General features: G+C 33.8%; 4 protein-coding genes across 4 annotated transcripts; 2 read left to right on the forward strand and 2 right to left on the reverse strand.

Annotated features, from left to right (window-relative positions):
• Positions 1–794: 794 nt before the first annotated feature.
• ggcta (gamma-glutamylcyclotransferase a) lies at positions 795–2,300 on the reverse strand. The gene is made up of 3 exons (XM_042746001.1): positions 2,186–2,300; positions 1,233–1,372; positions 795–995 (listed from the first exon to the last, which is right to left on the reverse strand). Exons 1-3 carry the CDS (start codon positions 2,283–2,285, stop codon positions 897–899), a joined length of 339 nt encoding a protein of 112 aa, XP_042601935.1. The 5' UTR covers positions 2,286–2,300; the 3' UTR covers positions 795–896.
• A 589-nt stretch (positions 2,301–2,889) lies between these two features.
• Positions 2,890–4,470, reverse strand: snrpd1 (small nuclear ribonucleoprotein D1 polypeptide). Its single transcript, XM_042744982.1, has 4 exons — positions 4,315–4,470; positions 3,624–3,700; positions 3,309–3,500; positions 2,890–3,211 (listed from the first exon to the last, which is right to left on the reverse strand). Exons 1-4 carry the CDS (start codon positions 4,326–4,328, stop codon positions 3,132–3,134), a joined length of 363 nt encoding a protein of 120 aa, XP_042600916.1. The 5' UTR covers positions 4,329–4,470; the 3' UTR covers positions 2,890–3,131.
• Positions 4,471–5,174: 704 nt separating this feature from the next.
• On the forward strand, positions 5,175–13,048 carry clptm1l (CLPTM1 like). The gene is made up of 17 exons (XM_042744984.1): positions 5,175–5,585; positions 6,905–6,999; positions 7,156–7,345; positions 7,423–7,571; positions 7,651–7,729; positions 7,822–7,939; positions 8,664–8,758; positions 8,880–8,964; positions 10,230–10,333; positions 10,448–10,513; positions 10,594–10,644; positions 10,724–10,806; positions 10,898–10,932; positions 11,025–11,080; positions 11,163–11,207; positions 12,303–12,418; positions 12,494–13,048. The coding sequence occupies exons 1-17, from the start codon at positions 5,421–5,423 to the stop codon at positions 12,576–12,578; spliced, it is 1,617 nt and encodes a 538-aa protein (XP_042600918.1). The 5' UTR covers positions 5,175–5,420; the 3' UTR covers positions 12,579–13,048.
• A 456-nt stretch (positions 13,049–13,504) lies between these two features.
• On the forward strand, positions 13,505–14,880 carry rplp1 (ribosomal protein, large, P1). Its single transcript, XM_019107107.2, has 4 exons — positions 13,505–13,747; positions 14,381–14,455; positions 14,560–14,671; positions 14,760–14,880. The coding sequence occupies exons 1-4, from the start codon at positions 13,676–13,678 to the stop codon at positions 14,840–14,842; spliced, it is 342 nt and encodes a 113-aa protein (XP_018962652.1). The 5' UTR covers positions 13,505–13,675; the 3' UTR covers positions 14,843–14,880.
• The last annotated feature ends 1,240 nt before the right edge of the window (positions 14,881–16,120 follow it).

Genomic DNA, 16,120 nt, shown 5'->3' on the forward strand with positions numbered 1-16,120 from the left:
ATTAAAAATGTATGCAGTTTTGCTGATGAACATCTTTTAGCTATTTTTATTGGAAACAGATAGGCCCATATTTACTGCAGTGTAAATACAATTGTCTGATTCGGCTCGTCACTGACAAAGTATTTTAAAAAGGAAACGTGCAAATCTTACCATTTTCTCTTAGTTATATCCTTCAAATATAGTGGTATTTTTCATAATGTTGTGGAGATGCCTTCATACGACATCAACACCTCGTGCAGCTGCGGTTGTACAGTAAGCTATTATCATTGGTCCTGTACCAGACAATGGAGCGTTCGACCACTGAATCCAGCAGTGTCCATCATAATATCGAAGCGCGCATCATTGATCAGTTCTCGCTGAAATATTTCTCATAACATGTGATCTGTAGTTTAGTTTAAAGATGAATTATTGTGCACCTATAGCACTCCTCGCTGTCATTAAAACATAGCATACCACAGGAAAATGATTTAGCCTATTGTTAATAAAATTATGTAATTATGTTTTTTGTAAAAGTTTGTAATTTCAGTGTTTATCTCCATTAATGTGAGTGGAGTATTCAATGTAAATGTGTATATCATCATGTAAACAGTTTAAAATCGCTGTTTAGCCTACTTAATTACTTTTCTCACTCCAGGAAAAAGAGTGCGTACGCATGGTCTAGAATGTCTGTACGGTGCGTACATATTTCCGGCAAGTTTATTTTTTATAAATCATGATATGTGCATGGAAAATTGCGTACACATGCTTCTATGCCCATTTTGTGCATGCGCAACGTTTATAAATGAGACCCCGGGACTTTGTTTATGATTGGGAGACATGATAAGCTTTGAAAAAAAAGGTCATCTCATGCAGGTCATTTCTGTATGTCTGTAATCTGATCCAGTATGGAAGTGTAGTTATTGTAGTTGTTTATTGTAGTTGTTTGTCTTCAGTGCCAAAAGCTTCTGTATGTAGTTTTGAGGAAAGCTGTTCTGTTGAGCCTCTAAACACACAACCTAGATGAAGAATGAGATGAGATAAACCTTCAAATGAAGAAGAGACTGTTCACTAACACTTATCATGATAGTTATGCAACTTGACCGTCAGTGAAGTCTTATGATAATCTTGTACGTATGGTTAAAAATACAACTATATTGAAAAAAGGTGAAAGTTACACTTTAAAACACATGTTAATATTTGATCAGAGGGGTGAACTGCTTTGGTTTGGTCAAATAATGGACAGTAAAATGTACCTTTTTATACTGCAGTGAAGGTAAACAGGGTCTGAAATTGTTCATCTTATATGTCCGGCAGAGAAGTGGCCCTTCCTTTGTTTCCACTTTGACTTCTAATGGGCTGTACACACCTTCATCAACCTGTTCCTGTCTGAATCACATGCAAGATGCAGAAAACATCCCTTAATGCATATATTTTATTCTTGAGTAGAACATTTTCAACATATAGAAGCTTTACAGAGTGCACCAAAAAGGATGCACAATATAGTGGCTGCCTATCTGGCGATATTGCTTTTTTTTACTTTTAATTCTAAATTTGACTAAGCTGATACTGCAGATCCTTTAAATGAAAGCATATGCTTTTTCACCTTTAACTATATCAATGACAAAAGTACTAAATGGGTATTTTTTTATTATGTGCTTGTAGCAGGATAATGTACAGTAAACCAGCATGCAAAATAAAATAAACGGACATGAAATACTGATATGAGATGTATGATGTATGTATTTTATCTATTTTTTTTTTTCACTTTTTAAAAAATATTTTCTGAAATAAAAAAATAAAATAAGCCATTAAAATAAAAAAGAATATAAAAATAATCATATAAACTTTGCTTAAATCAGTAAACGAGTAAATACATAATATATCTAACCATACAGTTCTATAGTTAGAGGGGAAAATGTAATAATAAACTTTTTTTCCCAAAGTAATATTGGGTCCGTTGCATTTTGAAAACACTGCCTTACACAAGTTTACCATAGTAACATTGTTTCAAAATGCAATTTCCTTACAAATCCTTTCAGTTGTTTTTATATAGTGTATATATATTAGTGATTACAGCGATGAATAATTCTATCCATTGTAATGTTAAGGTAGACAACACTTTCAGTGTCTATTATTTTGTAAGTGTATGTCCATATCTCCATTCATAAACTTCTTAATATGGCAATCAATCAAATAGTATGTTTACTTGTATCCTGAAACACAGCTGAAGGGTTTTTTAGTTGGAGTCTCTCTTTCAGTAAATTACTGCCATAAGCAAAATACATGAAACAACAGCTGGATGACATTTTACTAACGCTGTGCCTTAAATGTAGTTTAGTGAAGTAAGGAATGTGCTTTTTAAAAACGATGGATGAGGTTTTTTTTAAGCTTTGAATTATCCAGTTTGTTCCCTGCGGTCTGTTTGGCTTAAAGACAGCTGGCTAATGGTGAACGATTCGCTAAGGAATCATTCTCGTGAGTCGACTCTTTAGAATGAATCGCAACCGAAGAAATTTTCCTGAGGAATCTGTGAGATAGGTTAGTATTTTTTTGTAAATATTTTTTGAGTAGTATGATGATTATTTTTTTTTTTTATGTTTTATATGTTGTGCCAGCAATGCGATATTATGGACAATGAAAGGAAAAATGTGTAACATTTAAACGAACTGATTCGTTCGGTTTCGGAGTGTTTGATCAGTTTTCATAATAAAAGCCCCACGAATTCATTTACACTAAAACATTTGCGTTGTAAACGTTTTATTTATTTATTTATTTATTATTATTGTTGGTACAATACTTTTCTTTTTCCCTTGTATTTCCAGGTTTACCATGAACAGCAAACTTGGGTTGCAGATGTTTCACTGGCCATAGTGTAAAGAAGAAATAACATCCTTCAGTAAACAACTACACGAGATAAATCAAGCAGTTTATTGACATGAATGTAGAAAAATAACCAGACACCTTTGCAGAAACATTTCTGCCTTATGATCAGTACAAACAGCTCAGCAGCTCAACAAAAGACTCAAAAACAGTTTTTCAAAAGAAATGAATTTAATGTACAAAATTCAAACAAATGTAAATCAAAATATTTTCTAAATGAAAAGAAAAAAAAAGCTGTACAGAGCGCACAAATGTACAGTGGCTTGAGAGCTTCATCTCCTCGGCCCGCCGCGTCCACGTCCTCTTCCTCTGCCACGACCCCGTCCTCTTCCTCGCCCCCCACGGCCAGCCACTGCAAGACAGGGAGGGAAACACACGAACATCTTCAGAATCAATCAGTCGGTGTCTCAAGGTCATGTTCGTTTCAGACTGTATTCTCCAGCACTCACCGGCCTCTCTCTTCTTTGACTTGACTTTGGGCTCGATGTCCACCAGCAGCGTGTCCAGAGGAAGACTGTCCGGCAGGATGAAGTAGCGGATGTTGTTGCCACGGATACTGAGAGACTCCAGCTGAGTGGGCTCTCTGTTTTTGAGGGTCATCTTCACAGCCTTGAGGTGAGTGTTCATACTGACATCCACACCTGTGTACAGGAGTCAAAGAGAACACAGACCTCTGTCAGTTTGAGAATTACTCAGTGAAGCAGATACGTTGACGCTGGAATAGAAGGTTATTTTTTTGTTGCATTGTTTTGAATCATAATTACCTGTAATGGTGCCGTGGACCTGCGTGCCATTCTTCAGCTCAATGGTGACTGTTTCATGACTCAGTTTCATCAAAAACCTGCAGCATCACAATCAAAAACACTGACTGAAGCACTCATCACAATAACACACAACCTTACAGCAGCACATACAATGCATTTTATCGCATTCATACACAAAGACATCATTGTTTTATGCAGAAATTCCATAACTAGCTATATTAAATATTACTTAAATTCTCTTTAATTTGTCTAAATGATAAGTATTTCCCTAGCAACATTCATATATAATATATATATATACATGTGTTTTGCAGATTTTATTCGTAGTAACAAGCAAACCGAAAGTTACTAGCATTAAAAGTGATTGTTTCTGTTCGCATTTGTTAGATTTAAGGACCAGCATCTACAAACTAATGTCTCAAATACATACTTTCATAAAGCTAAGACTAAACCCAGCAATTACGTGTTAAAAAATAAACAAGTGCATTTAAAACAAGACACTAAAGAGAAGAAAACCCCAAACAAACACATTCAGATCCGTTCGTTCATTCATTCATTCATTCCCGCCTGCTGTAGCTAACAGCTAACAAGCGGCTACATAACAATCTAACTCCATCCGTCTAACTACATCACATGCCGCTGCGGACAATTAGTGCATATTAATAACAAAATACATGTAGATGGTTATTACCTGACGAGTTTCATGATGGCGGTGGATTTTAAGGGTAAATCCTCCACCGAGATGAGAAAAATTGTAGCGCAAAACGACAGAAAAGCGTCGGAGGCTACTGCGGCTATCTATGAGGGGAATCACTTCCTGTGCGAAACGGAAGCAGAATCCGCGACAACGCAACGGTTGCCACTACACTCAGAAACCACAAGAATGTTTTCACATAGTAGAAGGTACATTTAAAATATTTAATTATATTTAATTGATGTATCTTAAATAGTAAAACATTATATTTTTATATCCACGTCTAGACTACCGATCTCCAAAGACGTGTATAAATACGTTTTAAAAGGTTTAAAGAACTTGCAGTTCTTTTTATTTATTCAAAACAGAAATATAAGTTGATATTTAAAAAGGTGAATTTATTTATATAATATGTCATATTTAAGTAGAGTTTGTTTAATATTAAATACGTTACAGTTGTGTTTATTATATTTTGATTGTGATAATACGTTTTTTATAACGTATTATCACAAAAACAAAAACAAAAACGTGTTTATATCCACGGCTGGGTTATATGTGTGACAATAAATTATTATTATTATTATTATTATTATTATTTTTTTATTTTTTTTATTTTTTTTTTTTTTTGTGTTTTACAGAGCTTGCAGTTCTTCTTGTTTGGCCAAAACAGCGACATTAAAAAGTTAAATCAAACAAATCTGGCAACCGCCAATAAACGACACAAGAAGAAGAAATCTGGCAACCCTGTGGCAACCGCCAGTGGCGGAAATGACAGTCTGCCAAAGCCATTAAACACTGAAGATCTGGCCCGGAAGTAATCCCGCAACCCTGTGACAGGAAGTGAATCCCGGAAGTGAATCGAGCGTTAAATTAAAGAGGTTAAAAACGCACGCTTCATCATGAGGAACCATCGATGACTTTATACGGGATATCTGAGGATGCTGCAGTGAAAAGCGGGTCAGATATGAGATGTTATAAACGATGTTGATGCGCGCGCGTGTGTTAGTGATTGATTGACAGCGGATCTCGTCGTTCTTCTTCTGTGCGCGTGTCCTCCGAGCAGCGGGTGATGAGCGGCTTCTGCTCGTGTGTGATGCAGTAAGATGTTTCCCAGGACCTCTCTGACGAGTCTGATCGTGGGGCTCTTCCTCCTCTACGTGCTGCACACATGCTGGGTCATGTTCGGGATCGTGTACACCAAACCCTGCGAGAAACCCAAGAGTGACAGCTGCATCGCTCCGTACCTGGCCGGGAAACCCCGCCTGCAGGTGAGAGGGCCGTGTGAACATTCACTGCTTCTCCTCAAACAGTGCATGTAAAACCAGCTCTTTATAAAGCGACATATAGGTACATATAGAGATCTAGCATTACGAGTTAATAAATATCATTGTATTTTCGTGCATTAGCACAGGGACTTCAGTCTCTTAGATGCCACGGATCCCCAAATATAATCGTCCTTGTGCAAGGGGCCACATTTCTATATTTGTAAAGGCATCTGTATAGTTTCCTGTGTAAATACCCGTTTTAGATTTTAAAAATATTCAGTTTCAAAGTTAATTACATTTTTTTTTCTTTCTCATTATGGCACTGGACTATATATTTACTATTATTTATTTACTTACTCTATTTCTTATTCATTATGCACAAATTTATTTATCTTTTTTTTTAAATCAAATTAATCAAATTGTATCTTTTTTTATTTATCTATATCTTAATACATTTTAATCAGTGTTTATTTTTTATCTATTAAGTTTAATCTTAATACATTATTTATTTTGTCTATATTTGTTTTATTTATATAATTTTTATCTGTTTTATTTCATTTATTAGTAACATTATATATATATATATAAATTTAGATATATATATTTTTATTTATTTTTCTTGATTATTTATTTTTAATTTTTTACCTTTTATCTTATTTCCACATCACCTATTGATATATTTTAATCTACTTTTATTTATTCATCAATTTATTTATTTTTTAACCTAATTCATATTTATAAATTTTTATCTGTTTTATGTATTCATCTATTTATGTATTCATCTTCTTTATCTATGTATTTGTTTATTTAAATCTCATTTTTATAGTGTGTGTGTTGTAATGAGCGTGTGTCATTATATATTGTATCTGTTGTGTTATATATCTCAATGTTAATGTTATTTATATTTTATTCTATGTTGTGTTGTGTTATTTAAATCTTTTTATATGTGTTATATTATATATATTTTAATATCTATATTTGTGTGGTGTGTGTCTAATGTGTGTGGTGTTTAAATTATAATTTATGTTTTATGTGTGTGTGTGTGTGTTTGTATTTTTATTTATTTTTTGATTTTTTTTAATTTTTATTTATTTTATTTTTATTTTTTTACCTTTATATTTATTTTTAGATTTTTTACACTGTTTATCTCTACACATTTCCACATTTCACCTACATTAGCAGACATCTATTTAATTTATTTATTTAAATGCAAATAATCAACATTACACAGTACAAAGTACATACCAACAGACAAAAAAAAAATAAAAAAATATATATATATAAAATGCAGCACCAGTGATATTTTGGATGTGTGTTTTTAGCTAAGCGTCTACACTGCATTAAGACCCAATGCTGACGGCGGACACAGTCTGATCCACAGAGAGGAAGAGTTTGATGTCAACACCAGGTTTGAAAGGTAAAAGCGGTGTGATTTAGTAGATGTAGTACTAACTAACACATTATATCACAGTTATTCTGTATTTTCATCCTGTAGGGCTTCATTTGTGTCCATTATAGGCAACCGTCACATACCAGATCTGCTCTCTCACATCTGTGCTTCTCTCTTCTCAAGGTTAGTCAATGTGTCTTTGCCGAAGAAGACCCGCAAGAATGGGACGCTGTACGCCATGGTGTTCCTGCATCAGGCAGGAGTCTCGCCTTGGCAGGATCCACATCAGGTGCATTTAGTCACGCAGCTGACCACATACATGCTGCCCAAACCTCCGGAGATCAGCCTGATCACGGGGCAGGACGAGCCGCAGGTGAGCTGAAACCCACGTCCTGCGTCTGAACAAGCTTTGATTTCATGCTCCTGTAAACCGGTCTGATTTGTGTTCAGAAACCGGACCAGCAAAAGCAAAGCAGCGACTCTGAGCAGGACCGGCCCGTTTCTCACTGGCGTTCCCGTCTGACCGTGAACGTGGTGTCTGAGAACTTCCTGTTTGATCGAGAGGCTCTTCCTGGAGACGTGCACCGCTACATGAGAGTGTGAGTGTGACCTCCATTAAGGGATAAAGCAATGAATCGACCTTCCTCTCTGATTCTCCTTTACCTTCCTGTCCTGCAGATATCAGAGCGGGAAGAAGATGATTTACCTGCCGCTGCTGTTTGTAGATGAGCTGAGCAACCGAGTGAAGGATTTAATGGTACTGCTGCTCCTCTATGTCTCTGCACTCCAGTGTTTCTCCTGCAGCTGCTCACAGAGTGATAATGTTTCGTTTGAAACGTGTTTCTTGAGGGGGTTAAAAGGAGGAACAAGGGGGTTGCTTTTGCCATCTCATACGACTCCATCGCTCTCGGGAAACTGCGCTTCTGGATACACATGCAGGACGCTGTTTATTCACTTCAGCAGTTCGGTAAGAATCTGCCGATTCCTGAGTCATTAAAGTGAATTTATCAAGGTTAAATGGATTTAATGTCAAATTAAGAACCACAGGGATTTTATTTATTTATTTATTTTAGGGTTATTACAACTGTATATTATAATTATTACTGGCAAAAACTTAATTTTAATGAACACCTGTTTTGTACAATATTTATTCAAACAAAAAAAAAGGATTTTTACAACCATAAAATACAAAATATTAGCTGATTAATTGCATTGCATATAAGTAAATGTATTAAGATTTCTTATTCATTTAGACAAATTTTATGTCCATTAAGTAATATTCAGTTAATGGTTTTGGATTGCTATTAAATAATTAATTTATATAAAATAATTATATACGGTAGATAAATAGATAGATAGATATAGATAGATATTTATCATTTTAAACTAATATTAATATAAAAAGTATTAAATTATAGTCTGTATTTAGACATTTTTCTATGTGCATGCTTTTACTTATTATTATTATTATTATTATTATTATTATTATTATCATTATTATTATTATTTTTGTATATATATATATCGGCAACTGCAATGCGAATTGTATTAAATAAAATGCAGTAATTATAATTTTGAAGAAAACTGTATTTCCGTCAAGTAGTGTAGTTTGTTCAGTGAACTGTTTTGGACTGCTAAACACTGCCGAACTAATGGATAAATCACAGCAACATTTTTTCTTTGCACTCTAGGCTTCACTGAAAAGGATGCTGATGAAATCAAGGGGATATTTGTGGACACTAATCTATATTTCCTCGCACTCACATTTTTTGTGGCCGCCTTCCATGTAAGTGTGTGTTACACAGAGATTGATCATGTTGTGTTAATGCTGTCTGAACGCTGTTCATACGGCAGATGCTGATGGGATTTATAGTTCACTGCTTTAAAAACATTGCTGTTTTTTCCAGCTTTTGTTTGATTTTCTGGCTTTCAAAAATGACATCAGTTTCTGGAAGCACAAGAAGAGCATGGTTGGGATGTCCAGCAAAGCAGGTCAGTCAACACCCTTCCTTTTACATGCCTGTAATACATGCAAAGTACTTTTTACAGAAGTGAAAGACTGTTTTGTGTCAGTGGAAATATGAGCAAACATCACACGAGCGAAACTGAACAAAATGCAGTGGAATTTTATAATGTATTATAATCAGGATTCAATTAATTAATTGCCATTTAAAATAAAAATAAATGTTAACTTTTTTTATTCAATGAAAATGTGAAGAAAAAAGATTATATTTTGTATATATATATAATATCTATATATATCTATATATATAGATATATAAAAATTAAATGTAGTTTATTTCTAATTTTTTAGTATAACTTCAAGTGCTAAAATAATTAAAACTATATATAGCTACTAAAAAAACCTAACAAAAATGACAAACAGAAAAAAATTACTAAAAATAAAAACAAAAAATGTAAAAATACAAACAAATTCAGAATTTATCAAAAATATATTTAAAATAGCATTTCAATAATAATAAAATATCGCTGATATTTAAAAAAATAATTTATAAGTAATTATGATACTGAATGCACATTACTTTCAGTGTTTTACATTTTTAAATTTCTTGTGAAATTTAAATTAAAGTGGGTAAACTGTGTAAATTATAAACTATATAAATATTCTAGAATAATAATATATTTGACCCTGGAGCACAAAACCAGTCTTAAGTCTCTGGGGTATATTTGTAGCAACAGCCAAAAAATACATTGTACGGGTCAAAATTATTGATTTTTCTTTTATGCCAAAAATCATTAGGATATTAAGTAAAGATCATGTTCCATGAAGATATTTAGTAAATTTCCTACTGTAAATATATCAAAACTTAATTTTTGATTAGTAATATGTATTACTAAGAACTTCATTTGGTCAACTTTAAAGATGATTTTCTCAATATTTTGATTTTTTTGCACCCTCAGATTCCAGATTTTCAAATAGTTGTATCTCAGCCAAATATTGTCCTATCCTAATAAACCATACATCACTGGAGAGATTATTTATTCAGCTTTCAGATCATGTATAAATCTCAGTTTTGAAAAATGTATCCTTATGACTGGTTTTGTGGTCCAGGGTCACATATTTTAAGATGTATTGTAATATAGTGCATTATCCTCTAAGTATATACAGTTCCAAATACAGCTTATCACAAATAATTGGATATGGTTGCATCACTTATAATCTAAGCCAAATGATTTATTTAAATGATCAGATATGATAGATCTGATCTGATATGAAGTGTTGGTGTGTGTCTCAGTGCTGTGGAGGTGTTTCAGCACCATCGTGATCTTCCTGTATCTGCTGGATGAGCAGACCAGTCTGCTGGTTCTGGTTCCTGCTGGGATCGGCTCTTTGATCGAGGTACAGTGACACCCGTGTTTTTGTGGTCTCTGCTGCAGATTTCTTTCCATCAAGTGGACGTAATGAGCATGCACCTGCAGCTTTGTGAGTGCCTGCGCTCTTGTTGTTTTTCAGGTGTGGAAAGTGAAGAAAGCGTTTAAAATACACGTCATATGGAGGGGCTTGACTCCCACATTCCTGGTAAACTCTTTGTGGTTTTATTTCTAATAGTTAACTGTGATTATTCTCTAACTATATCTCGTTTGTGGTCTGTCCTTCAGTTTGGGAAGTTGGACGAATCAGAGAAACGAACAGAGGAATATGACACACTGGTGAGTGCCACACCGCAGTCTTCTGGTGATGTTGAGATATGAATCTAAAGATGTATTTGATTGTTGTTGGTCTGAGCAGGCGATGAAGTATCTGTCATATCTGCTGTATCCTCTGTGTATCAGCGGAGCCGTTTACTCTCTTGTGTTCGTCAAGTACAAAAGGTAAAACAGAGTATTAAACACTTTTTATTTTTTTGCTGAAAAAGTTATCTGAAGTGCACCACTGATGAATATGTTTGTTGTGTTTGAACAGCTGGTACTCCTGGATTATTAACAGTTTAGTCAATGGTACGTTTCACTTTAGAGCTTTCTCTGACTGATTGATTCATTTAGAAACAGTCATGATGGAAGTGTAATTGATCGTTGTTGTTCTCATTCAGGGGTGTATGCCTTTGGATTCCTCTTTATGCTGCCTCAGCTCTTTGTAAATTACAAGGTTTGCTCAGTCTTAAACACTTCTTGCATTCAGAATAATGAAATAATGTTTGATTTAATGATCAATGCATTTGTGTTAACAGCTGAAATCTGTCGCTCATCTGCCCTGGAAAGCCTTCATGTACAAGGTGAGAGACGATAGCACAGTTCTCTGATGCTGTCTGCATTATTAATGTATGATATGTGAAGAAACATTATTTGTTTCGGTAAGTAATACTGCTTTTAAAGTAATGTCTTTAAAATCATGGCTCTGAATTAAAAAAATAAAATAAATAAATAAATAAATAATATAAAAAAAAAATACAAAAAAAAAAAATATATATATATATATATATATATAGATATATATATATATATATATTATATATATATATATATTATATATATATATATGATAAATAGTATTAATATTTACTTTTATAAATAGTAATATATATACAATATTTAAACATATTTAATTTTATATACAGTTTATCTTTATTGTTTCTTTTTTTAAATTCTTTTAACTTTTTAATCTTGTGTAACAATTCTCTATATTTTCTGTTGTGCATTATGCATTGTTTTAAATACATTTTTATTATTATTATTTTAAATAAACTAACATAAAAACCAACAAATGAATAAAGTAATATATTACATTATTTGTCAGATTCAATAAATCATATTTTTTATATCATATTTTTTTCTTATACTTTTAATTATTTTTATCTAAACAAACTTTTTCTGTGCAACAGGTTTTTTCCTCCTATATAACAAATTTCCTTATTTTCTATTGTGCAATATTTTGAATACACTTTTATTATTTTCTAAATAAAACAACATAAAATCTAACAAATTAATAAAATTAATATATCATATCAGGTGTCAGGCTTAATAAATTTTATAAATTTATAAAAATATATATTTATAAAAATTATATAAAAAATATAATTTATAAAAATTATAAATATTTTTTATTATTTTATTATTTTAATTTATTTTTAAATGTTTTTATTTTTCCTTCACAAAGGGATTATTTTGTAATGTAGCAGTTCTCCATTTTTCCTATTGTGTATAAATATCTTTTAAATAAAATAACAAAATCTATCAATTTAATAAAATTATTTCTCATATTAGTTGTCTGATTTAATAAATTAATTATTGACTGCTAATATTGACAGTTCTATAGGTTTGTGTTTCAGTAATAGAGTCCTTATGATTTTGACACTTATGTTTCTCAACAGGCTTTTAATACGTTTATCGATGACGTCTTTGCATTCATCATCACGATGCCCACGTCCCATCGGTTAGCATGTTTCAGAGATGACGTGGTGTTCCTCGTATACCTCTATCAGAGATGGTGAGAAACCACAGTCAAACACTGATCCAGAGCTGATGTTTATAGATGTCTCATGAGATGTTGATGTGGTTTCAGGCTGTATCCAGTGGATAAAACCAGAGTGAACGAGTACGGCGTGTCTTACGATGAAAAGCCCAAAGGAAAATCCCATAAAGACTGACGTCCTCACAACAGAACAGCTCAGCGTTATCTTCAGATCAGTCATCGGGTTCAGTAATATAAGGACAATACTGCATTTGTCTGTCTCTGCTAATCAGAGAGACTGAACCGTTTTCTCGCTGTCGACTCGACCGCAGCGCAAACGGTTGCTCTATCTCCTTCAATTATAAGACGAGAAGTAAAACTATGAAAAGCTTGGTTTAATTTTACAGAATGTATTTCGATGGGACCATTTATTCAGTCTCAGATAGTGTTTTGAAACCAAGACCATATCTCAAGGGTGCCAAAAGACCAGAGTTTCAGATTAATCATGTGATTTGTTTTGAATATGGATTAATTTTAGGAACATGACTGTTGCTTGTGTGTTCAGAGAGAATGATGTATGTTTGTTTTTGTGTTTCATTCCATTAAAAGTGTTTCTGTGATTCAACTGCTTAATTACAGAGACTTAATTAAACAGTTTATTCCTTCTATTGCCTTCATTTCTTTATGTGGCTTTTATGCTTTTCAATTGTTGTTTTTTTTTTACTATATTTACTATTGAACTATGACCTATTATTGCCTACTAAAAAGATATATGTATTCATATATATATATATGTACTAAGTGCAAGTATTGTGCTATAGTACCATGTTTTTTAAACAGAATATGGTAATTTTTTAGTAGCATGGTATTAACATCTGATGAAATCGCTGCAGCTGAGAGCTTTTTTGTTGTTATTGTTTGTTTGTTTAAAAGACGAATTATTATTGAATTCATTCATATTTTAAGAAAGTTAGATTTTATGTTTTGCTTTTTACGCATTTCCTAGTTATATATTAATTCAGTGCTCTCATAAACACGCGGCTATACACAAAATAATTGACAGAAGAAACGAGCCAATCACAGCTTCCGTTCTCTACGCAGATCCCGCCCACTGAAGTGACGCACGAGGCTATATAAGCGATCGCTCCGCCCCCGTTCGGCCCTTTCCGTTCACTGGCATCGCTGTGTTTGAGGTGCTCGGTTCTTCTCACGAAGCTAAGGCCTTTGAATCCGGCGACTAGCACCGTCAAATTTAGGCATCCACGTCTAAAACCTTAACCTGCTGAAAGAACAATGGCATCTGTGTCCGAGCTGGCCTGTATTTACTCCGCTCTCATCCTCCACGATGATGAAGTTACAGTCACGGTGAGTGTGAGGGGTTTGAGCCGCGGCGTGAACATCCGGGACACCGGCACTCCGTCTCCTCAGATATGACACTTATGTGATTATGCGCGGTTTATGTTTCCATATAGCTTAGTTTACTATTTACAGGTCCAGTGTGGCGTTAGAAGCTTAATCTGATGTGTTTATAAGTGAAAACAACAGTTTGAAAGCGTTGTGAGTAACTAGTAGAGAAGCGCGCGCGGTTTCTGTGTGTCCTTGTTTGTTAGCTTATTTTACAGTCTTACTCAAAGCAGCTCACGTGTTTTACTTTTACACACTGAGACTGTGATATTTATCATACAGTATACAGTATTATCACCTTGTAACACTTCTGTACCGTGATAATGTCACAGTACTGAAGTACATTGCATGATCTGTAGACCATTACAGTGACGTCACACGTGTCTGCATGTGATGCTATGATATTTATTTGATATAATTGATTATATTAGTTCTAGAGTATCTGCTACTACTGTGTTTTGTTTGACAGCACCATGATTCTCATCTTGATATCACCACTTTATCTTTGTACTGCCACAGTAGTAATTTTGTTAGGAAAGCATCCAGATATGGTCATAAACTGCTGTTTTTATTCTCTTTTGGTGGTTTTTGCAGGAGGACAAGCTGCTGGCTCTGATCAAGGCCGCCGGTGTGTCCATCGAGCCCTTCTGGCCCGGTCTCTTCGCTAAGGTGCGTTTATTTCCCGGTCCAATTGAACAGTCATGTTGTAGTGCATCTTGAGTCTGAGCTTGAAGTGTGTTGGGGTGAGGTCTGATGTCACTTCCTGTGCTCAGGCTCTGGCCAGCGTGGACATCGGCAGTCTGATCTGTAACGTTGGTGCCGGCGGTGGAGCCGCTCCGGCCGCCGCCGCTGCTGCTGCCGCTCCTGCAGGTGGAGACGCTCCAGGTAACGTCTCGCTCCCCTTCAGACGCTTCCAGGTGTTTAATACGCACCGAGAGTCACTTTCTGAACTTGTGTTCTGTTTGCGTTACAGCCAAAGAGGAGGAGAAGAAAGAGGAAAAGAAAGAAGAGTCTGAGGAGTCTGACGACGACATGGGCTTCGGTCTGTTTGACTAAAGCAGCTCTTTTAATAAAAAAACATTTGAAACTCTCAATACTGTGTGTGTCGTTGCTGGGTCGGGGTTAACCAAACTATTCACTTGTCCTAAAGAATATTACCTTTGTGTTCACTTTGTTCCTGAGTTTTTAAAAACATAATACGAGCTGCTAATGTCTCATTGGTTTTTTTAATGTAAGTTCAAGCATGTTATGGGTGACTCTTTACAATAAGGGTTCATTTGTTAGTGTTTGATAATTACATAAACTAATAAAGTATTAGGCATTTATTAATCTTAATGTTAACTTTGGAGTTTAATGCACTACTCAAAAGATGAATGTTAATAGCTCTGAGAACTAACAATGTTAATAAAAATTGAGTTGTTTGTAAATACTGTAACATATAAATGGCTCATTATTAATATTAACGGTTTAAGATTTTATTGTTAAATGTTACAATATTTTTACTGTGCACCATTTCGTTCTATACATAAAACCTTGCTCGTGGAAACTCGGAAATGTAAGTTTCTAACGAATCTTATGCTTTTCCTTTAAAAAATAGAAAACAAATTAATCCTTTGTGTATAAAGTAGTTTATAATGTGTAAAAAAAAAAAGAGGGAGCCTACATTAGCCAGAAGTTTAAAAGTCTTCACATCCATGGCTTTGTGCAGTTTTGTATGTTTTTAAAGTTAGGCTTATATTTGTAAATAATTAAAAAAAAAAACATTTACTAATTCTACATTACTGAATAATCAAGAGACTTATGATAATTTTGTCAAACATGACTATAACATAATGCTCAGCATTTTTCTTACACAATGCAAAGGGAGTAATTTTGATACAAATGTGTAATATGAGATATAATTCATGAAATCTTAAAATAAATATTGCATAATCATATTTTCTTGGCATCAAATAAATTGAAAACTCATAAATTAGCAAATGCTTTTATCCAAAGTATGTTCAGTTTGATCGTGAGTTTAGACGACTTCATTTCAGAGCATGACTAGAATTTCTTTCTTAGCTGCATTTTAAAACCAAACAATTATCAACTGAAATAAATACTAAATGAAATCAATTGAATAATTTAAACTCCTTAACCCAACCATTACATTTTATTAGCTACTCACCAAAAATGTTCCAATTAATCCAAAGGACTAATAACCATGGAGCAGAAACGAGACAATGACACGTTCAGATAAAGATAAGATTTTATTCGTTAAAAGATCTGTACAGTTGCTTCTTCCTGAGAATAATTTATATCAATGACAAAATGGAAAAATGGATTTTTCGATTT

Source organism: Cyprinus carpio, chromosome B19 (genome assembly GCF_018340385.1).
Source record: "Cyprinus carpio isolate SPL01 chromosome B19, ASM1834038v1, whole genome shotgun sequence".
Taxonomy (NCBI): Eukaryota; Metazoa; Chordata; class Actinopteri; order Cypriniformes; family Cyprinidae; genus Cyprinus; species Cyprinus carpio.

Coding starts and splice junctions, on each gene's coding strand:
- rplp1 (XM_019107107.2), top strand. CDS start 13,676: ATGGCATCTGTGTCCGAGCTGGCCTGTATTTACTCCGCTCTCATCCTC. Junction 14,456..14,559: donor GGCCCGGTCTCTTCGCTAAG/GTGCGTTTATTT, acceptor TCCTGTGCTCAG/GCTCTGGCCAGCGTGGACAT. Junction 14,672..14,759: donor TGCAGGTGGAGACGCTCCAG/GTAACGTCTCGC, acceptor TTTGCGTTACAG/CCAAAGAGGAGGAGAAGAAA.
- clptm1l (XM_042744984.1), top strand. CDS start 5,421: ATGTTTCCCAGGACCTCTCTGACGAGTCTGATCGTGGGGCTCTTCCTC. Junction 7,572..7,650: donor GTGCACCGCTACATGAGAGT/GTGAGTGTGACC, acceptor CCTGTCCTGCAG/ATATCAGAGCGGGAAGAAGA. Junction 10,645..10,723: donor CAGAGGAATATGACACACTG/GTGAGTGCCACA, acceptor TGGTCTGAGCAG/GCGATGAAGTATCTGTCATA.
- ggcta (XM_042746001.1), bottom strand. CDS start 2,285: ATGTCATCCAGCTGTTGTTTCATGTATTTTGCTTATGGCAGTAATTTA. Junction 1,373..2,185: donor AGCTGTGTTTCAGGATACAA/GTAAACATACTA, acceptor CATCTTGCATGT/GATTCAGACAGGAACAGGTT. Junction 996..1,232: donor CTTCACTGCAGTATAAAAAG/GTACATTTTACT, acceptor TTCTTCATCTAG/GTTGTGTGTTTAGAGGCTCA.
- snrpd1 (XM_042744982.1), bottom strand. Junction 3,501..3,623: donor GGTCCACGGCACCATTACAG/GTAATTATGATT, acceptor TCCTGTACACAG/GTGTGGATGTCAGTATGAAC. Junction 3,212..3,308: donor GTCAAAGAAGAGAGAGGCCG/GTGAGTGCTGGA, acceptor CCTGTCTTGCAG/TGGCTGGCCGTGGGGGGCGA.